The sequence below is a fragment of the Bos indicus genome, chromosome 1 (assembly GCF_029378745.1).
Source record: "Bos indicus isolate NIAB-ARS_2022 breed Sahiwal x Tharparkar chromosome 1, NIAB-ARS_B.indTharparkar_mat_pri_1.0, whole genome shotgun sequence".
In the NCBI taxonomy this organism is placed as follows: domain Eukaryota; kingdom Metazoa; phylum Chordata; class Mammalia; order Artiodactyla; family Bovidae; genus Bos; species Bos indicus.
This window is the reverse complement of record NC_091760.1, coordinates 133,307,413-133,330,825: the sequence shown is the minus strand read 5'-3', so window position 1 is coordinate 133,330,825 and position 23,413 is coordinate 133,307,413. Positions and strand designations below refer to the sequence as shown.

General features: G+C 36.2%; 1 protein-coding gene across 5 annotated transcripts in view; it reads right to left on the bottom strand.

Moving 5' to 3' along the window:
* Positions 1 to 874: 874 nt before the first annotated feature.
* Positions 875 to 23,413, bottom strand: part of STAG1 (STAG1 cohesin complex component) — a 509,253-nt gene continuing 486,714 nt past the window's right edge. For all 5 annotated transcript variants that reach the window (XM_070770514.1, XM_070770470.1, XM_070770576.1 and 2 more), the window contains 10 exons: positions 22,447 to 22,586; positions 19,668 to 19,769; positions 16,534 to 16,682; positions 15,597 to 15,725; positions 11,912 to 12,117; positions 7,525 to 7,699; positions 5,536 to 5,646; positions 4,907 to 5,021; positions 2,950 to 3,030; positions 875 to 2,862 (listed from right to left, as the gene is read on the bottom strand). In XM_070770514.1, coding sequence (XP_070626615.1) covers positions 2,839 to 2,862; positions 2,950 to 3,030; positions 4,907 to 5,021; positions 5,536 to 5,646; positions 7,525 to 7,699; positions 11,912 to 12,117; positions 15,597 to 15,725; positions 16,534 to 16,682; positions 19,668 to 19,769; positions 22,447 to 22,586 — 1,232 coding nt within the window. In that variant the 3' untranslated portion in view covers positions 875 to 2,838. The remainder of the gene's footprint in view (positions 2,863 to 2,949; positions 3,031 to 4,906; positions 5,022 to 5,535; positions 5,647 to 7,524; positions 7,700 to 11,911; positions 12,118 to 15,596; positions 15,726 to 16,533; positions 16,683 to 19,667; positions 19,770 to 22,446; positions 22,587 to 23,413) is intronic.

Sequence of the window (23,413 nt, the reverse complement as noted above, 5' to 3'; positions counted from 1 at the left end):
GGGAGTAGAAAGCTATCCTTGTCCTCTGCAGAGCAAGGCACTTGGGAGGGCAGGGACGGAACCTTACTTGAGTTTGGTCTGCTATGAACAGGCACTAAGTCTTTGCTTCCCAGGAAGATCCTGCTTCTTGTTTCTTTTCTGAGAGCAGGGCCAACAGTCACAGCCAGGGTAGAATCGCACCTGGGTAAAGCCCTGGTCTAATCTCATAAGCACAAACCTTCAAGATGAGCTGCTAGAGCCCCAATTTAATCACCTTCCATCTTTGGCTGCCTCAGAGTCCCCACTGCCCATTTATCTCCTGTGTTCCTGCTGCTTCTCATGGACATCTCAGGCCATCTAATGAACACAGCCCAGAGAACATGGTGGGGCCCGTAAAGTGTAGGACATGATTTTGTGCAGTGACATCTGGCAGCAGTGTCAAGAGAAACCTTCACTTTTGGCAGCCATGTAGAACACAAGTCTTTAAAGGGCATGGTCATGCCTAAGTGCTGGGTCTGGATCTCAGACGGGGGAAGGTCCCAGGCTTCAGACCATTTGATAATCCATGAATGCCTCCTCCAACACTCAGCCCACAAGAGACTTCCTCTTGAATGCTCACTTGGTCTAACCAGTCTTTCCTTCTCTCCAAGGAAATCCAATGGATGAAAGAAAATTGATGAGCTAGTCCTAAAATTCTACTTGCTTAAAAAAGTAAAGCCTCATTGATAACAGTGATTTGCTGTTGTTTTAACAAATTATCCTAAACAGCAAATTCTCAGCTCTTGGTTTAAAAAAAAAAAAAAAAAAAAGAAAGCGTCATCATTCTGTTGAACAGGACGAGAAATCACCTCTTTCAAGCTTTACCTAATGGAACAATAGGATGACTACCACAAGCCTGATTTTGAATAGTTTATTAAAGGAAAGGTGAAGCATCAGTTTCAAATTGTACAAAAGGAAAAAAACCTCATATTGCAAATGTACAATTTACAGAATTACTAGCAAAACCAATCAAGGAGACACTGAAAATACAAAAATTCGATTGACTTCAAACTAAACTGGAAACCCATTGGAGTAGATACTAAGCCTTTTCTGTCGTGTGGTTGTCTACGATTCTAAGTCGGCACTGGTTTTTCCACATGAAACTGTCCAGCAAAGGACCAATCTGTGCAGGTGCCAGGGCTGGTATGGACAGTCCAGTCATCCCTGCCCGTTCATGTCCAGTGAAATCCATATTTCTGGAAGAAAGCAATACCCCAGCCCCCTAAATGGGGCCCAGGAATTGCTAAATTAGCAGATAAAACATTTTTGGTGACCAAGAAGTTTTTTTCAGAACTGTACAAATGTTGAGAAGTTTGTTTACTAAAAGGATGAATAAAATAACCCATTTTGCTTTCCCACATAGTCACTGGGTGCACAGATTTGTTATTTAAAAAACGCTTTTATTTATTTTTTTGGTAAAAAGGGAAAGCAAAGCCTCATCATTCTGTTGCAGCTACTTTAAAAACCAGCCGGGAAACAGCTGTGGTGGATTGGTTTGCAAATTTTGAGGCTTACTTTTAAAATCAGAAAGGAAGAAACTAAGTGGGCTTTTTAAAATAACAGTAGCAGCAAGTCATAAAAGTCTAAGCAGAATGTAACTCTAAACCATCGAAGGCTGTCCTGAAGATTCATAATTTCTTTCCCCCAAAGAATTATCCTTAATATGCACATTTAACACTGAAATGTAGCTGTATTTCAAGGTAAGCTTAAGAACTTCACCCTCTAAGCACAGACTTCTATGCAGCACATACTTCTATAATTGGTAAACGTAATTCACAAAATTAGTGCATAAGGGTAGTAAGTGCATGGGAAGTAGACACGGTTATGTTACACTTAAAATTACGTTTGAATGGCAAAGGAGTTCATGATTATCTTTTTAAGAAAATCGAAGTCCATGTAACTTGAATTTGGCAGGGCATGAAATAAGTGGTAAAAACAGCAAACTGATAACTTGAGAACCATTTTGTTTTACTGAGAATACTTTATTTGCTGGTAGAAGTTGCTAAAAATGCACAGAACAAATACCAATAGAAAATGTACTGTATTTGAATCTCCCTATTCTATATAAAATGAACGGTGTACAGCATCTGTTGGAAAAATGGCTGCATGGACATTTCTTATTTTATGCCCCCTTATAAATAAAAATAAACCTTTTTATTCAAGAGTATATAAAATCTGGGAATTCATATCCATGTCCACAGAGGGTGTGTGGTTTTTGGCAGAGATGCACTGTGGGAATTTCATCATAGCTTGTCAATATTCTGCTCCTCCATATTCCCGTATTCCACATGGTCAACCAAATCCAGTGAGCTCCAAAAACACTCTTCCGGCAATTAGGGTGAGCTGCTTACTCATAGGTTTAATAAAAATGGTTAGCTTTTAAAACATAAAAAGGCAAAATGTTAAAACGGTTTTTAAATTGTACAACAGGAAAATAAAGTTAAAAATATTTTTTTTTTACTCAATGCTGAGTTTTCATAAAACAGGTGTATTACAGTGTTTATCTTGACAGCTGTTTTAAAAATTTAAAATTTCTTCCTCCCTCCAGAAAAACACACACATCTGTACTGGGATAAGTCCAATAATAGGACACAAATGATTTTTCAGGTCAGTCTTTCTGAGGTGACATTCACCAACATTCCCTTGGGTAATTTACATGCGCCTCTTCTGTCACTGCAAAAAGGGATTGACCTTAATCATTTGATTAAAAAACAAATCAGATCACATCAAAAGTGTTTTTTTCCCCATACAAGCTATCACAGTATATAGGCCTCTAGCTCTAAATAATAGAGTTCCAGATTTGTAAATTTTCTTCAGACTTCAGAACATAGGCATTCCAAATCCCTAGAAAAAATGAAACACAATTATTAACTTCATGCATAAACAAGACCCAGAAAACACAAGAAAGAACAGTAATAATGTAACATTTACTGAATCGTCTTCTATGATAGCTGCAGAATCAAAGAAATCTGGCCTCAACTCCGCTCTCTCTCGCCGATTTCTTGATGGGGGCTGGAAAGAGAAACCGATACTTAATTTTTTTCCTGAGATACATTAAGACAAACTGTGATAATCAGCTAATATTTCTATGGTATCATTAATATAAATAACTGTTAAGTGTCACTTTGAAAGGAAAAGAGTCTGACTTATAGGAGCATACATTAAAGAAAAATCTAACTTTGGCTTTTATCACTTAGGTTTTTTTTTTTTTTTTTTTTTTAAAGGCTTTCAAATTACAATGAATGTATAAAAGCATATAATTTTGGGGCCTATAAACAACACACCTTTCAATCATGGAATAATTATATTCAATTATTATGGAATAATTATATTCCAGTCAATCATGATCAAACAGTAGGTGACAAAACTTCACTGAATTCCCTACCCCAGGTAGGCAGATGGAGACCTACTGATGGGTGGGTTGAAGGCGGTTATAGACCGGATATGTCTCATTTACATTTCTTACCAAACCTTTTCGTTATGTAAAGGTTTGGTAAGCATATAAGTTACATAAAACATACTGTTATGAGCTAAATTTTGCCCCTCAAATTAATATATTTAAGTGCTAACCCCTAGACCACAGAATTTGACTGTATTTGGAGATAGGCTTTTTAAAAAAAGAGGTGAGGTAGTTAATAGGAGATCATATGAACGTGAACATGAAATTGCTCAGTCATGTCCGACTCTTCGGGACACCATGGACTGTAGCCCGCCAGTCTCCTCTGTCCACGGGGATTCTCCAGGCAAGAATACTGGAGTGGATTGCCATTTCCTTCTCCAGGGATCTTCCTGACCCAGGGATTGAACCCAGGTCTCCCACATTGCAGGCAGACTCTTTATCCTCTGTGCCACAACCTGTAGCCCACCCGGTGTCTCTGTCCGTGGGATTTTCCAGGCAAAGCTACTGGAGTGGTTTGCCATTTCCTTTTCCAGGGGATTGTCCTGACCCAGGGATTGAACCGTGGTCTCCTGCACTGCAGGCAGGTTCTTTACCAACTGAGCTACCAGAGAAGCTCAGAGATCATATGGGTGGGTTCTAATTCAATGTGATCTATGTTCTTATAAGAAGAGGAGACACAGAGAGGAAACATCATGTGAAGACAGAGGGAGAAGAGGGCCATCTACAAGTCAAGGAGAGAGGTCTCAGAGTGAAATCAACATTGCTGACACCTTGCTCTCAGCCTTCTAACCTCCAGAACTGTGAGAAAATAAATGTGTTAAGCCACCCAGTCAGTGGTGTGTTTGTATGGCAGTCTAGCAAATTAATACCCAGAGGAAGCAGTATGGTGAACCCCTGTGCACCTATCACCCAGCTTCAACAATTTTCAAACATTTGGCCAATCTTGTTTCATTGAATCACCTGTTTTTTTTTTTCCTTCTCATGTTATTTCACTTCGGACAACTTCAGTGTGTCTCTTAACAGATCTCTTTTTAAAAGAACATAACCCCCATGTATTTCTGACAAAGTTAATCATTTCTTAGTATACCTACACTAAGTCCATATTCAGGTTTCCTTAAACATGTCTCTCTTTACTGAACAGATAAGGTCCATATTCTGCAACTGGTTGCTATGTTGGAGCACAGTGTATATAGTCAGACTCCAATTTAAAGTACGAGAGGCCAGATGCACATGCTGCACTGAAAGGCAGATCTCGGGAAGCTGTTTTTCATGAATGTAATAAGGAGCCAGTCCCTATTATTGCCAGAATTCAAAATCTGACTTGCTTTGAAAGCAGGTTTGAAAAACACAAGCTCATCCAAATGCCACACCCACAGCTAGTCAGTGTTACCTCCTCTCGTCCCTCACAGGGTTCTTAAAATAAGAGCATCATCTTACACCAACGCTTTCACATATTTTAACAGAAAAAAATGTATTGAACTTCCTTACCAGGTCAATAACCATGGTGTCTTCAAATTCTTCGTTCATATCTTCTAACTGGCTCCGGGATGACATCATCACATCTTCAAAGATGGGCTCAGCATCTTCCTCCATGAGACCCCGACTAACATGAAAAGATACAGTCAGAAAGCTGTTCAGACTCATAGAACCTGGAATCCTGACTTTCATATTGGGTTTCCGAACCAGTTAAAGCACCTTCCAATTGCAGTCAACAGACTGCACAAATTATGCTATTGAACTCAGGTAATTAAGGATCATTCATTTGATTCACTCAAGATTTCATCTCAGTTCATCAGAAGGAAGTTAAACGCAATAACCATATTACTAGCTAACTATGTACACAAACTCCCACTATTATCCCAGATTTACAAATGAGGAACTGGAGGCACAGAGGTTTTAGAGCTTACCCAAGACCACACAGCTGACAAGGGACAGCACTAGGATTTAAATGCTGAACGCATTAAGAGCCCATGCCCTCCATTCCTATTCTACGCTGCATAGCATATTTGAATTGATTTTAACTCCTAAGACTAAACATCAGAGAAACCCAAGTCATTACACAGAATGACCATCATCACACAGTCGTCATGTTCTCATGAACTTGATGGAACACTTACACGGCATGCCTTACTCCAGTTCTCACTTTCATGTAGTTCATTCCTGTTCTGTCCTTCCGATTTAAGTCTTCTAATTTCGGCTGGCCTAACCAAGAGATCTGCATCTGAGGACTAAAAGAGGGTAGTATTATTCATTTTGTGGCAGCAGAGGCAGGGTTTAGGTAATCGGTCCCATGCTAAGAAGGCATAGTTGGTTGGTCTAATCCCCATTTAAGGGGACTTAGCTGGATTTATTCCAGGGTCAAGGTTGAGATAATTATCAAAGGACCTGTCTTGGCAGAAATGGTAGTAAGCTGGAGATCCCTAAGTCCCCAAGAGCTGTGGCAGCTAGTTGTTAGGTGTGAAAGCAATCGGAATATGTCATCCCCAAATATGCCTCTTGAGCTGAAGGCAATTAAGCAGCAGCAAAATACAAAAAAACAGTTCCCCTTTTCATCTTAAAAGGGTAGGAAATAAATTATCCTTTACTGGAGACAGACTCTGATGAGCCCAGAGATGGCAGCAGAGGAACCTGCAAACAAACCTTGCTAAGCAAATGCTCATTCTTCCTGGTTAAGGAAGATGAGGACCACCTAGCCCTGGCGCCACCCCTAGTCCAAACTCATGTGTCTTGTCATTTCTTCACAAATGTATTGTTTCTTTGTCTAAAAGGCTTAAAAGCTTCCTACTCTGGTTACTTCTTCAGATCTTCCTTCTCTTGTGAAGGCTCTCCTGTACATGTAAAAATTTAATAACATTTGTATACTTTTCTCCTGTTAATCTGTCTTTGTCAGTTTAATTTTTAGACCCAGACAGGGGCTCTAAGAGGGCTGAGGAAAACTTTTTCCTCTCCTATTAGGTACTTAAATTATCAGCTTAATTCCCCAAATCCCTACTGAACAAGAATGCTTCTCAGACTCCTGTATCCAGCAGCTACCCTATTTACAAGTGTTCCTAGCTGGACACTAAATCCCCTAAGAGACAGGAATGATGCCGGCTTGGTGGCTCAGAGCTCTCCAGAGTCAAACAAGGAAGGGTAGACCACATTTTTTCTCAGTCCTGAGGAAGTTTGGAGTCAGATACATACTGGGCCACATCTTCACCTGCACTCTATCCTTCCTGAAACATGGACACTTGCATACATATGCTTCTTGAGAATTTTATAGGATGCAAACTTAGATGGGATGACTTTCTGGTAGCTAAAATCTGCCACATGAAGTTCTCTCAAAGCAGCTGTCTTTGTATCATGTGAGGCTACCACCTTGATTCAACCTATAAAACTATAGCAGGAAAAAGGTGACAGACCACAGCCAGGAGGGCCTGACATGGTATCAAGTCAGGAAAGCAAGGCGAGCTGCTCAAATAAGACTTCCCACTGCCCAAGGAAGTGAAGTAGGAATGTTGGTCATAAGGCAAACTCCCCTCTAAGACTGCTCAGTTATGCAGGAGCTGACAATAATTATCCTTTCAGCTTTGAAGATGGCAGACCTTCAGAGAAAGGATTCCTTATGAAAACCCAAGATCTGAATACTTTTAACATTTCTAACCTTTCTCTTTTCAACCTGCTAAGTTTGTTGAGTTTGAGTGAGAATTCTTTTATCCATCAGAATAACTCAACAGAATTATTTTAAATGAATAGAAACACAAGTGAGGAGCTTAGAGACTTTCAAATTTGAATAGAAAAATAACAAAGAAAAACTTAAGGTTTTCATAGCAAGTCATGCCATCACCCTGACTTTTCTGTGATTTGCAGAGCCATAGTACCAGAAAACACTTTAATCTCTGGTGTGGGAAAAGGTAAGAGCTTGATTCTCTTTTACAGAAAGAGCAACTATTCTCAGAATTTATCACCACTTTAGAAGATATTATATATCTTCTAATATAAGTTATTTAATCTCTTGGTGGTTTTGTTTTCTCATGAATTGAGAAAAGAATATGCTCGGATGAAATAATAATTCTTACTTTAACAGTTGAAGGTTTATGCCAAGAAAACCATTTTTTACTACTCACTTGTGTAAAAAGTCAGGCTCGGAGCCATGTTCAGACTCAGGCTCCTGAATCTGCTCTCCCATGGGCCGGCTGTTCTCCCGCAGGACGGTGGAAGTGAGCTGTGGTGCGGGCAGGGGGCCAGGAGTCTGAATCATGGTGTCAGTCCTGTTCAGCCACGTATTATCCAGGCTTTCATCTGTAAAATTCCAGTTGGAGTCACAGAATGTCACAGGTGGAATGAGCTCTGGTAGAAGTTACAGCACACATTCAAAGAGCATGGCTCTGGAGTAGACTGCATAGGTCTGAATTCCAGTTATACCAATCACTTGTGTGACTTTGTATAAGCTATTAAATTTCCAAAATTCAATCTCCTCATATACAAAATGGACTTTCAGTAACTGCCCTCCCTATTGTAAGGATTAAATGAGGTGATGTATATAATCAGCAAATACATGTTAGCTATCCTACATCATCATCTCTTCCAAGTCCCTCTACTTCCAGAGAGAGGAAGAATGTAGCCAGCCAGAGACCCCTCTACCTCCCTTTGCTCAAGCCATAAAGGGCCTATTTGCTGGGTCTTACAGGGGCCCCAGGCAGTAGCACTGAAAGTCTGGCTTCACTGAGAAATCAGCAAATCCTATTACACAATTAGGGTCTGGTCACCAGACAAGTAACTCTCTGCCAAGTTATACTTCTAGGGCTGGATTGAAGGTCTGTTTTCACACCTTTAACTTCAGCCTCTTTAGGGAAGTCTTCCCTGGTCACCCTGCTTGGCCCCTACTTACCATTCTTTTTTAGCTTCTAGAGGAAACAGAATCATTCTTGCTCACTTAGGGCTTAATTTTATATACTCTCCTGGCAGTGATCTGTAATGTGCATTCGCTATCTTTATAATCAGATTTAAGTTTCTTCAAGAGACCAGGAACTATTTTTTCCTTCTTCTAAAGATCATTCATAAAGGCTTGAACAGATTAAATCACTGTTTATAGCATCATTTGCATATCTAAATTCTGATAAAATACTATGTAATCCTAAAGTTCTACCTATAAAATTCTAAATTACAGTTGATCCTTGAACAATATAGTTTGAACTGTTGGGTCCATTTAAACATGGATTTAAAAAAATAAATATGTATTCCAGTGCTATATGCTTCATGGTTGGCTGAATCCATGGATGCAGAACCATGTATATGGCCTATAAAGTTAGATATGGATTTTCAACTATGTAGGTGGTTGCTCCCCCTCACCCCATTGGTTCAAAGTCAACTGCATTTTCTTGTGAAGAAGAATTTTAATCACAATATATATTACGAAGTTTTCCTCCCCCATTAAGTCACAGAGACAATGTGCACGCGAGGCTTCTCTTTAGCCATCAAGCATTCTATCGCCCTCAGGTTTTCTAAAATTTTGTCAGATGCACGTATGTTCTAGATAAGCTTTTTTGTTCCTGGAAATATCTATCTACTATCTGGTTAAGGTCATTCCACTGATCTGAAGCTCACTACCAAATCTCTTCTAAGTCAGCCAAGATTACATCTTTTATTCATATCACTTTCATTCAACATTTAATTCAAAACTGTTATTCTCTGCTGCAAAATTTGATGACCATAGGAATGGTTTCATTTAAGTTTTTTAACTTGGTAAACCATCTTTCAGCTTTCTACTACACGTCATCTCCAAAAAAATCTTCTGGGATGCATTAAGAGATTGGTCACTCCTTGTATGTTTCCAGAGAACCTTTCTGGCCCATCAGAGCACTCACCATGCTGAACTGAAACTGCCTGCTTCTGTCTCCCTTTCTGTAGTATGAACTCTTTTCTTAATACCAAATCCCCAGCATCTAGCACAGTTCTTAGGATGGTGCTTGGTAAAAACTTACTGAATAAAAGAATAACTTCAGGAAGAATTTATTCTTCTTGAAGAGATCCTACTAACCCCTCAAGATACCTCAATGAAAACACTTCTTGCAAAGCTCTCTCATCTTCATCCCAAACTGATGAAACCCCATTGCTTAAGGGTTCTGGACACCTAACCTACCTCAATCACTTGGTAAATCTGAAACTAATACAGAGAAAGATTTTCTTTTTTTGCAATTAAATTGTTACGAAACTGGGTTATCTGGCCCCACATATACCTCTCTGTCCTGAGCACACTAATGACGAACTCTCCATTAGTGTGTAGATAAGTGGGTATCTAAATTCTCTAGGCCTTTGTTTCTTCTCTGTAAAATCTGGGTAATAGTGCTTAACTCAGAACTGATTTATAAAACATCTACATAGCATTCACTATGTGCCAGGAACTGACCTAAGTGCTTTACAAACATTGGTCAAATAAATGATTAAGTGATAGAATGTAAGTATATAGCAAGGATTTGATGAATGCTGGCTCATAAATGCATACTACACCTAAGAAAAGCTGTGAGCAGGAAAAAAAAGTCCAGATAGATGAATAGATGTGGGGTGCCCAGATAAAGACATTTTCAAGAGGAAATGACTGAAATCATTCTTTAGGGAAAAGTTGAGGATCCTATACTATAAAGATAGGGTTCTGTTATTTTCATTTTCTGGACCAAAAAGATGTTAAGTCCTAAAGTTGAAACTTCAAAGGAAATCTTTAACATTAATTTTGTAAATATATTCAAATCTTTTTATTCTCTTTGAAATATACATTCAGCCTAATCCACTGACTAATGCTAGATGAGGGGCAATACTATATGATGACCACATCTGAACAATGGCAGCTAACATTTATCAAACGATGCCTTTGTGTCAAGCACTATGCTAGGTAATCACTGTCTGTGTACTAAGTTTTTTACTTAAGAGTATCTCATTTAATATTCACAATAGGCAACAGGACAAGTACTCAGATCATCCTTCATCTGCTCAGTGACTGGGGTTTATAGAAGTTCAGTAACATGCTCAAAGGTTATACAGCTGAAAAACGAGAAAGCCAGGTCTGTAGTCTAGAACTCTGAATTTAGACTTTGTGCTCTTCATCAATAGTTCATACCACCTCCTCAATGATGAAAGAAACATTAGACTTAAATTCTAATTAATTCTGCTACAGATTTCAGCAAAGTCTTTGATGAGTCACTGTTTTTAAGGTAGCAGAAGTAAACAAATTTGTAAAAAGAAGCATATTGCTCTCTTGGTTTGGAGAAATTTTATTAGGAGGATCATGGAGATGGAGGAAGATTATTTGAGGAAATAAGCATTTTTACTCTTGAGTTTTCTCTTAGTTTAAGAATAATCCTTAAAAAAAAAAAAAAAAAAAGAATAATCCTTTGGGCTTCCCTGGTGGCTCAGATGGTAAAGAATCCTCTTGCAATGCAGGAGACCTGGGTTTGATCCCTGGGTTGGGAAAATCCCCTGGAGAAAGAAATATACCCACTCTGGTATATTATGGTCTGGAGAATTCCATGGACAGAGGAGCCTGGCAGGCTACAGTCCATGGGGTTGCAAAGAATCGTACACAACTGAGCAACTTTCACACTTTTGTTTTAATAGCAATCTTTAGTCTTTTGGGATATAGGAATTTCTACTCTTGATCACATTTTCATGACAATTCAACTCCCCGTTCCCCATAGCCTATGAATAATCTAAATCTATGAGGTCTAGATCTAAAACTAGATCTGACCATCACTATTTTAATATACAAAAATAGATTTTCCAACCAAGCAGTGGAAATGGAAAGTTGTTTTGGTATATTCAATGTGTTGGAGAGTTCTACCCTCAAATTACCAGAATCTCTCCTATATTAGGATACATGTTGATAGAATAACATTCAGTTAAGTTCAGTTGCTCAGTCGTGTCCGACTCTTCGCAACCCCATGCATCGCAGCACGCCAGCCCTCCCTGTCCATCACCAACTCCTGGAGTTTATCCAAACTCATGTCCATCGTGTCGGTGATGCCATCCAGCCATCTCATCCTCTGTCATCCCCTTTTCCTCCTGCCCCCAAACCCTCCCAGCATCAGGGTCTTTTCCAATGAGTCAACTCGTCACATGAGGTGGCCAAAGTACTGGAGTTTCAGCTTCAGCATAAGTCCTTCCAACGAACACCCAGGACTGATCTCCTTTAGAATAACATTATGACTGTCTTATTTTAAATTTTAATGTATTAGAGGTCTATGGTAAGGGAATCAATCTTGTAAACCTTCTTGTCTCCTTTACTTCTCTGTGCTTATCATCTTCCTGTGTTCAATGCTTTTTCAACTTCAATTTCTTTTTCTTTGACCCTCTTCTTGACTTTGTCTATTCTAACCTTCATGCCTACACCTCTCTCAGTGTGTATGAAACACACAAGGAAATAATGTGCGTAACAGAATTACCTTGCTTCAGCAGAGTATTCACTGCTTTATTTATCTTGACAGGCACATCATTTGCCTCACACCATAGAGGCACACTTACCTTCTACTCGTTTTTTGTGAAGTGGAGGTCGTCCTTTCTTATTCCTTACTGAGGAGGTTTTGCTGCTGCTACTTCCACTGTTCACAGACATTCTGTCATCTTCACCGCCAGTGACTAAAGAATTTCTATAGGAGATGAGTGGAAGCCATACATCCTCTCTCCTTTCCATCATTTGTTCCGTAAGGAATTTTTCTAGGTATGAGTGACTAGAGACAGAACAGAAGCAGTCATTTTTATGGAAGCAGTTCATGCATCACTTATTTAATTTTTTTCACAACCTGAAATTCTCTTCTCTCTCTGAATAATCCTTAAAGATACACATTAAACTGTTCACAGTGGTTACCTTTAGAAAGACAGGGATTGAGAATTTAAGATTTTGCTTCACATTATCTCTGGAATAAGCAATGTATTACTAAGGGTGCATGTGTGTTTCTTCCTTTCTTCCTTTTTTTGTTTTTAAATACCAATGTTAAAAAAAACCCAGAAGTTTGGCTCAAAAAGGATACTGATTCTCTTTTAAAATGTTCAAACAGGGCAGGATTTCTAAAATGGTGGTGTGTGGAGAGTTGCATACCCTGTCCCCAGCAAAACCACCTTTTTGGTGGTAGATGTTGAGAGTGGGGGACGTTAGGGGGTCTATGGGATGGGAACTGTCTGTACCTTCCCCTCACATTTGCTATGAAGCTAAAACTGCTCTAAAAAAGTAAAGTTAAATAAAATAAATATGTTATATCACATGTTTTCCTCTTGGTCTAGAAGACTACATGGCCCAAGGCTGCCCTTCTCAGGAGCAATCAGGGAGGAAGCTTCTAAGCTGCTGGTCTCCTGACTGACCATGGGGCAAAGTAAACAATCTGAACTGTGACAGCAGCTTTTAAAAGGCACACACATATCCAACAGTAAAAGGTAAAAATCTAACTTGCTAATAAGGAAGTTTAAGCACAACCTTTGAGAGGCTGATACAGGTTAAATGATAAAAAACAAAGAATAAAGATCTGAGTAGGGACAGTAGAGGCTGCATACTGCAAGAGAAACAGACCTCACAGTTTGGTGATGCAGGTCTCTAAAGAAATAAACAACCAAGTAACCAATCACATCAATCTCTAGGGAGATAAAGAATGAACATCATGAGTAGATAAATTATTATCTCATGATGTATCATAAGTGCAATGTTATCTAAAATGGTCACTTTTCAACAAAAAATTATGAGACATGCAAAGAAATAGGGAAATGTAATCCATATACAGGGGAAAAAAACAACCAAGCAACAGAAAACCTGGCATAAGAACTAAAGAAAACAATGTCTAAAGAATTAAAAGTAAGCCCCATAGTAACACTATTTTTCATTAAATAGAGAACATGAATAAAAAGATAGAAATGATAAAGAATCAAATGGAATTTTGAAGTACAACAATGGAAATTAAAAATTCATTAAAGGTGCTCAACAGATTTGAGCTGGCAGAAGTCAATAATCTTGATCATATATCAATAGAGATTATGTAATCTGAAGAGCAGACAGAAAAAAAGTGAAGAAAAATGAACAGTGCCTGAGAGAAATGTGGGATATCATTAAACACACTGACATGTGTAATGGGAGTACCAGAAGAAAGGTGTAGAAGCAAACTTGAGGAAATAATAATAACTTCAGAATTTGATGAAAAACAATCAACACATCCTCAAAGCTCAACAAACTCTAAGCAGTATAAATACAAAGAGATGCACAACAAGACGCATCACAATGAAGATGCTGAATGCCGAAGGTTAAAAAATCTAGAAAGTAGTTAGAGAAAAGTAATCGATTACAAACAAGAGAATGCCAATAAGTGTAAAAGCTGACTTCTCATCAGACACAGTAAAGGCCAGAAGGCAGCAGGATTACATAGTCAGTATGCTAGAAGTAAAACACTATCAAACAAGAATCTTGTATCTAAAAAACTATACTTTAAAGGTAAAGAGGAAATAAAAACACTCTCAGATGGACAAAAGCGTATAGAGAATTTGTTGGTGGCTGACTTGCCTTACAAGAAATACTAAAGACAGTTCTTCAGGCTAAAAACAAACACACCAAAAAGTAATCTGAATTTATATGAAAAAATGATGAGTGTGGAAGAGTAATTACCAGGTAGTCATAAAGAACAATATAACTGCCTACTTATCTTTTCATTGATTTAAAAAGCAACTATATAAAACAATATGCACTACTGTGTTGTTGAGCCAATAACACAGAAACGTGTATTTAACAACGTACACAGAAAAGTGGGTGATGGCAAAGATGTATTGGAGTAAGGAAATGATATGAGATAGAGATGGAATATCACATCCACAATTAAGGAAGAACTGAAAAATATAATTAAGGACTGAAGGAATTAAAATGTTACAGTAGAAAATATCTATTTAATATAAAAGAAGGCAATAAAAGAGGGAAAAATCAAAGAGACATACAGAAAACGTTATCACTGGCAGAGACTGTTTTAAAACAAATAACATGATCTAATAACAAATAACATAACTAATAACCTCATTTTATTGTGCTTTGCTTTACTGCATTTTGCAGATACCTCAGTTTTTACACATTGAAAGTTTGCAGTAAGCCTGCACTGTCAGATGATGGTTAGTATTTTTAAGCAGTATGTGTTTTTAAAATGAAGGTATGAACACTGTTTATAAGACATACTGCTATCATACACTTAATATACTACAGTAGAGTGTAAATACAACTTTTCTATGCACTCACTGACAAACCGAAAAATTCACGTGACTTTATCACAATATTTTCTTGTGGTGGTGAGGAACTGAACCTATAATATCTCTGAGGTATATGCTGTCTACAAGAAACATACTTTAGATTCAAAGGCAAAAAAGATAGGAAGTGAAAGGATGGGAAAAGAAAGCTATACTATGCAAACAGTAACTAAAATAGAGCTGGAGTGGTTACACACTAGTATCAGACAAAATAGACTTTAAGACAAACTTTTCTAGGGACAGAGAAGGCGGTGGAGTTAAGAGTCAATCAATCCACCAGGGAAACATAACAATTATATATACAACCTAACAACAGAGTCCCAAAATACAAAAGCAAAAACTGAGGACTGAGAACTGAAAGGAGAAATAACAATTCAATAAAAATAGTTGGAGACTTCAATACCCCACTTGCAGTAATGGACAGAACTAACAGAAAATAGAAGACTATTATGTTATGAAGAAAACTATAAGCCAACTGGACTTTGATTTTATGGAAACAAGTCAAATACAAAAAAAACTAAACTATAACTAATATAAAAGGAAAGAGGAAAGTGTTCCACAATGGTTAAGCTAGTGTTCACAGATCTTTGAATAAGAGAATAAGAAATCATTCCCACTTGCAAATTCTAGGCTACTGAAAGGTAAGCAAAGAAAAACTATACAAAGTTTAAAAGAAAATTATAGTCCTTTAAACTATCAGAGCCTAAGTTATCAATGTAATTACATGATTAATTCCTTCAAAAATTGTAACACTTAGAATTATAACATGAGTGAAGTTGCTCAGTTGTGTCCCACTCTTTGCGACCCCATGGACTGTAGCCTGCCAGGCTCCTCTGTCCATGGGATTTTCCAGGCAAGAGTACTGAGTGGGTTGCCATTTCCTTCTCCAAGAATTATAATGGTGTCATGATAAAAACCACTTGTCCTACAATGTGCAACTTACACAGTCTTTTTGTCTTGCCGAAGAAGCTTAGATGAAAATTCACTTAGTACTTCTAGGAAAGCCAGATTAGGAGGTGGGTATTCTTGTCCTTTCTGATTTTGGTATTTAAAGGCAAATTCTATGCCATCCCTGAAATAAAAGAAAATATTGTCTTATTTTTCCAAATAGCTAGTATAGCTCTTCAATAGGCTATAATTTAAAAAAAATAGTTGGGACGACCCAGAGGGATGGTATGGGGAGGGAGGACGGAGGAGGGTTCAGGATGGGGAACACATGTATACCTGTGGCAGATTCATTTTGATATTTGGCAAAACTAATACAATTTGTAAAGTTTAAAAATAAAATTAAAAAAAAATAGTTGGGAAGGCAGCAAAATCATCACTGAGGGTAAAAATAAACTCAAATGGTAAAGTAATAATTTGCATGACATAGTCGCATAATAATATTTAATTTTAGTATTTATAGTGGAAAACAACTTATGTTGTGAAGTTATATTTCAAAACTTACATTGTAAAAGATAAAAAATAGCTATGTAGCCACAAAGCTAAATTTCTGTGTAGCTTTCAGAGGTAACAGAATACCCTGGAAAGATACAGAAATTGTCAGAAAATCTGGTTCTTAAGAGTTTTTGTAAGGTACTTAAAAACTTTTTTATCATTCAGTTTTCAATTATGAAATGAGGATGCACAGTGTTTTTAGATATATGTCTCCCACAACATTTTCTCACTGATAAGAGTGACGAGAATATTTTGTTAAAACTTTCCTTGAAAAGTCTAACATTTGTTACTTTAAAAAATTGATAATTGGCAAAACTAATACAATTATGTAAAGTTTAAAAATAAAATAAAATTAAAAAAAAATTGGTCAAATAATAGTTGTTTTTGGTAAGTTTCAGTAAACCAGATTGTGTATAACAGTGTCTATTTAGCTCACTTACTTGTGGAGTGTGGCAACTGCTTCTCGTGTCTTGATCTGGTCCAATCCGAATGTAAGGGCAAAGCGACGTGCCAATTCTTTAATGCCACTGACATGGGCAGATGTCCTATCTAGGTTGGGCCCTTGCTCTTGAACAAGTTCATTAAACAACTGGTAGAAAGAAAAAAAGAGGAAAAAGTTCATAGCTAAGAAATATTTATTTATTGTTAGAATAGGTAATACAATTTAAAAAATATTTAAAAGCCATATGGTAAGATACGTATTTCCCTTCTTGTATTAACAGTAGCCACACTTTCCCCTTCTCCAAGTCATCTACTATTATCTACTATTTCTCAAGCTCATTTTCATGCTAGTTGTGTGATTACATGCAAACCAGAATTTATTTTTCTACCAAAAGGAACATATTTTGGGTTGGGGAAAATGTTTACAAAAATATACTATGTATTCTTTTTGTTGTTTTCACAGGAATGGCAATATATAAAACGCAGGGTTCAGAACTTTGTTTCTCACTCATTACATCTTAGACAAGAACATTATGTAAAAGAAGATCATTAAGATATATGAAATGTTTTTTCCCATCCAATGACAAAATACACAAAAAATGTTCTAAAACTGAGTGATGGGATTTTATAATCACATACACATTACGTGTATTGCATCAAAATAACAGAATCAAAACTCTGGAATACTAAAGAATATAAAAGCCATCGTCATTCCGCCACCAAAGTTAGACACTTTACATGTATCTGCGTCCTCTTTTATTATGAGAGAATGAACAGTCCAAGCTCTGATCTGAAGCCACTCCCTGTTTATGTACTGGATCTCGCCTCCTTTACCGACTTAGTGGTTTGGTCCTGTGTACTGCTTTTTCCTGAATCATTAACTACTCCCTCTCTTAGATGCATGCATCTTAAAAAACAAACAACCCTAACTTCTTAATTCCATCTCCTCTGCCAATTACGGATGCATCTGTCACATTCTCTACCCAACGATCCTGAGAAATACTGTTTATATTTGTTTTCTTTACTTCCTCACCTCCCAATCTCTCAATTCACTCTAGGCACACCATTTCATTGAAATAGCTCTTATCTTCTATTAATTATGTTGTCTACCTTTTTAGGTTTCTTCAGCAATAGACTGGCTTAAACTATTTACTCTGCCATGACTAGAAAAAGCAGTTCTTCCAGAGATTTTCAAATTTATTCATGAGTAATTGTTTATAAATTATTTAATTTTAAAATGTTTTCAGAGATAGTTGTATACAATAGCCTTAAACTCTAAAATTTACATTCAAAATAAATACAAAGAATGTATTTCACTGTATAAAATTCAAGGAATATCAAAGTAAAATTCTCTTTTCTCTTTCCCATTATATATCATTCTTCTCTCCAAAGGTAATCAATGTTAGGGTTAAAGTTTTGAAAGTTTTTTTTTAATCAATTTAGACACATTAATCGGAGAAGGCCCACTGCAGTACTCTTGCCTGGAAAATCCCATGGACGGAGGAGCCTTGTAGGCTGCAGTCCATGAGGTCACTAGGAGTCGGACACGACTGAGCGACTTCTCTTTGACTTTTCACTTTCATGCATTGGAGAAGGAAATGGCAACCCACACCAGTGTTCTTGCCTGGAGAATCCCAGGGACGGGGGAGCCTGGTGGGCTGCCATCTATGGGGTCACACAGAGTCGGACATGACTGAAGCGACTTAGCAGCAGCAGCAGCAGCAGCAGCAAACACATTAATATATTTACACGTACATAAAGTTTTAATTTTTGTTTATATGGTATTGTACTATATTTTGTCCTGAAACTTGCTGTTCTTCACTTAATATTTTGTCTTACAATTTTTTAGCTATTTCAGAATAAGTTTATTTTACTAGTCCTATGTTGATGAACATTTAGAATCTTGCACTATTACACAGACTGTTGCAATAAAATGATCTTTCATATACACGGTTTTGTGCATACCTAAATGTATCTATGTAGATACCTAAGTAGGAAAAAACTGGTTCAAAAGGAATGTATATCTTAAACTTTGAAATATACTGCAAAATTATATTCCAAGAAGGTAGGAGCAATTGCTTTCACAAAGGACCTTTTTCTTGCTGTATCTTTAACAATCACTGGTATATCTATCATTTTAATTCTTGCCAGTCTATTTGGCAGTGATAAATATCTCCTTGTTTCAATTTGTATTATATTAATTATTAATGATGTTTTTTTCACGTTTATTGCTTTTTAAGGAAAAGTTGTCTCTTCCAAAAAGTGGCTTTTTTCATTTGCTCACTTTTATATGGGATTTGTTTACCTTTATTACAGATTTGTAGGATTTGCTATGTATGATTAAAAATATTTTCCTATAATCTGTCATTGGTTTTTTAATTTTGTTCAGAGTGCTGGTTGATGTATAAAGCTGTTTAAGTCTATATTGTGGCTTCTCTCCTGGAGGACTTCCCTACTCCAGTATATAAAAATATCCTTTTATATTCTTTCAAACTTTTAATTTTATATATATATATATATATATAATCCACCTAGTAGTTATTTTGGCTACATGTTCAGTAGGGCTATTTATAGCCATTTCTCCAAATACATAGTCAATGGACCCATCACCTATTAAAAAGGAGGTGATCCTTTCCCCACTGACCTTTATCAAAGGCTAAATATATACATACATACATACATACATACATACATACATACATACCTATAGCCACTACTACCCCTCATCTCTACTTTAATACTAGGCATTTATTAGGAATCTTCCTTAGGAAATACATGTGACATATTTTCTTATTTGGATACTACTGTTGCCCCTTTTATTATTAAATACTTTTGAAATGTATTTTTATATTTGTTCTTTAAAAATGATCACTTTTAAAATATCCAATTTGGCATTTCATTTGGTCTAAGAGTAGATCACCTTAGGATTTCACCCATTTGAAATGTAAACTATAGGACTGTCTTCCTAAAGAAAAGACACATAACACATCTTTGTACCAGAAAGTATCCATAGTAATGTATTAATATAATGATCTAATTTAAATGAGGTAAGATAACTAGCATATAATAATAAGCACATGCCAATACTCAATAGTATTTATTCTACTCATTTCTTTTCCTTCAAATTTCTTACCTGCTGTAAACTGAGAATGAGGGTCTTGGCACACTGAATTTTATCAATTTGCCTAGTTTTACTCAATGTTTCCTTAATAATATCACCATAGTCATTGTAATACTGTAAGGAAAAGAAATACAGCTTTAAAACTGTTGACATTTCATGAGATAAAGAACAGGCTGGTGAAAAAAACGGAAAGGTGAGTAAAGACATGTTTAATTTTTCATGTTAAAAACCTAATGAGAGTTAAAAGATATTGTCTAATGTTAAAAATATACACATTGGACATTTAAAATTATGAAATAAATAATAAAACTAGATAACTAGGAAATTCAAAGAGGAGAAGTGATATATGTGAGCAAAATTACTCATTCTTTACAACATGGATTCAACAGACACCACTTGTCCAGATCAAGAAACAGAACTCTGACAGAAACATCTTGAAGAACTAAAACCTAAACAGTCAAAATTGCTTACTTCTGGGGAGAGGGCCTAAACAAAGGAAGGGTAGATTACAATACAGATTTAACTTTTCATTAAATATTTTTGTGTACCCATTTCCCCCCACAATGTCTGTATTTTACTATTATATATAATATAAAAAGTAAAAACAGTGATTTCTTCAACAGTGATTGGGAAAATTTCAACTAATTTTATAATTCAATTTTTTGATACAGGATTTAAAGAGTTTTCCTTGTGAGTAAATAATTAGGAGAAACTCTGAGACTATTAAATCTGGATGTTATTTCCAAACTAAAGCCTAAAACCTATAAACTATGTAAAGAAATGAGTATATTAGCTTCAAGCAGATGGATATATTTCCATGATGGGAGGTGCAAAAAAAAAAAGGGAAAGCAAAAGAAGGGGAAATATCTCAAAAGAATCATCTTTTCAGTGCAATTAAAAATTATCTCAGTGCAGATAAGAAGAAAAAGATATATGAGAACACTAAAGTAGTTCAACAGGTAAATCAACAAAAATTCAGATTTTTAATAATCACATAGAGAAATGAGGCAAAAAGCCAAATAGACAAGGATATATAAAGAATAGTAAACAGCAATTAAAATATTATAAAAGATTAAAGCCTATAATGAACACAGGTGTGTAAAAACTGCTAAGGATGATAAAAGTTTGGATAAAGCCTGTTTCTTGAACCCAAGACAGTACTGCTGAGGGACGACAAGGAAAACCATGGTAAGCTCATATTCATCCAACCAAGTCCTATTTAGATATTACTATTGGAAGCCTGCCCTAGTTGCTCACTTAAGTGTCTATATATCTGTGCTTGCTTTGTAATTTATACATCTATCACCACAATAATCATGCTGAGGTTTTGTTTTACATCTAGTGGAAAGAGTTAAGCTTTAAGTTAGAGAAATCAAATGTCAGTTTTTGCTACTTTAATAGTTGTGTGACCTTTGAAAGTTACTTTGCTTCTCTGAGCCTTGATTTCCTTTTCTATAAATGTTGATTTCCTAAATCACAGTTACTGCAGTCAACAAAGATAATATAAAAGCCTTAGAGCAGTCTCTTGAATGTAAATGGCATAGAACACAGGCAGCTATTCATTATTAGCATGTTATATAATGTTTACATTTCAGTTTCTCTGTAATCTAGAACTGCCATACTACAGAAATTATATCTTATTTAAACCTCTGGCTACCAACATAGTACTCACATGGGAGTTGTCTAGCAAAATATTTAGTTACTGTGTCATAACTAGAATGGAGCCCAAACATGGACAAAGACACAAGTGAATGAATGGCATACACAATATTCTGAACATGGGCAAAATAAAATACTGTCTCTGACATAAAAACAAGGCAAAAATACATACACCAATAAGTATGCCTGTTAGGTTTTATCATAAAGATTTTTGAGGACTACTTTTTTTGAGTGTCAGAAACAAAATGGAGCTTCTGGGAAGAGCAGCCAGGAAGTCGGAGACTTTAGAATGGTGTAAAACTCTCAACATCTCCTTACCTCCTGCAGGAAAAAAATCCCAAATTCTCACACAACATATACGGTCTAACCTCATTTAATATCTTTAAATCTTACCTCTAGCTCCATTCTCATAAGCAATCTATGTTGCTGTATCAAATTACTTGCATTTTCCTCAATTTCCTTTGTCTTTGTACAGGTAGTCCAATGTGCCTGAAAGCCCTTTAACTAGTTCTTTGCTTGACTAATGAATGCTTCTCATCTCAGACTTAGTTCAAAAGGCATGTCTAATGGTTTTCATTAACCCTCATATTTCTTAAGAGTGTATCTATTTTATATATTTCCAGGAACCCCTATACATATCTCTCTACACTGCAGAAATGCAACTGTCTAATCACTTGATTGTCTCCAGCTTTAGACCACTTTGGAGTAGGAATTTAAAAATCTTTGTTAACTTTAGTGCCTGGCAGGTAGCATTGTAGGCACACATATAAACGTATCTGGAGAGATGTCATAGGGAAGAGAGAGTTTTCTTCCATAAGAAGTGTCCATGGCTTTAAGAAAATAAAACAGCATTCTTTCTTATAAATGTAAGGAACTCCTACTTAATGGAATTGATATAATGGTATAGAGTGATAAAAAACTCATAAAAAAGAGAAATTTTAAATATGTCAGAAAACCATCAATAATATTTAGGTAAAAGCTGTCAATTTTAGCTTGCTCACTACTCTTTCGTTTTTAGTTGCAAACTTCTAAGGCACTTAGGTGGAATGAGAAAAACAAGAATATGAAGCTACTACCTTAATCAATCAATAAATGTCCTTGACCCATTAAAAAAAAGACTATCAAACTATACCTTCATGTAGTGTTTAAAGATGTCTGCAGCTGCATGCATGTCAACAATATCATAGATGATAAGTTTGCTGAAGGCAGCAAGTAGATTCCTTCTCTTGTGTAAGGCCTCAATTTTATTAGCTTCATCTTCTTCATCACCCTCTAACCACAGAAAATAAATTAGTTATGAACTTTGGCCCTTTATCCAAGGTAAAACATTGTAGACAATCTGTAGAACAAATAACTAGGATATAACTTTACAAATAGGTACAATTTAGTTTTAGATAGGATAAAAATTATTAGCCGTACTGATTATTTTAGGGTGCTACACTTGGTTACATATTTATTAAACACTAGGCACTAAGTTTCTAGGAGATTATCATAGCAAAGACTAGTTAGAGAAGCAAACCATATATAGGTTTTTTCCTTATACTTTTGTCATAACAATACTGTTGTCCTTTTACCTGAATATTCCTTATGTGCTAATCTATTTCTACAGAGAAGAAATTTATAGAAAAATTTAAGACACAGGGAAAAGTTTTCTTTTAGAAATATATATGGGGAGGAATGGAAATTACATGAAGGAGTTAGTTTTCAGTTCTTGTCTTAAATGTGGTTACATTATAAGCTGAGAAATAAAGTATATTTTGCAAACCATGTTATGTACATACACATTTTTAAAAACAAATCATTATCAAATGCTTTCAAACAAGTGGTGTTTATTCCTCATTTTTTAGATTCTCAGGTTTATCTATTTCTAATCCCCCTCAAAATATCTCCACAAGTCTCAGACGATAAAAGATGACACAGTTGTTTCAGGTTCTGTACTGACCCTCTCATGTCTTGGCCTGCCCTTATTTAGGGACAGTGTTCTTTTTCTCTTCTTCACAAGTGTATTCATAAAATAACTTATTTTCAACTTCTCTCTTCCCTTTCTATTACCTGGGCCTGCTGTGAAGCATCAGTGCTTTTGGAAGTTGGAAATCTTT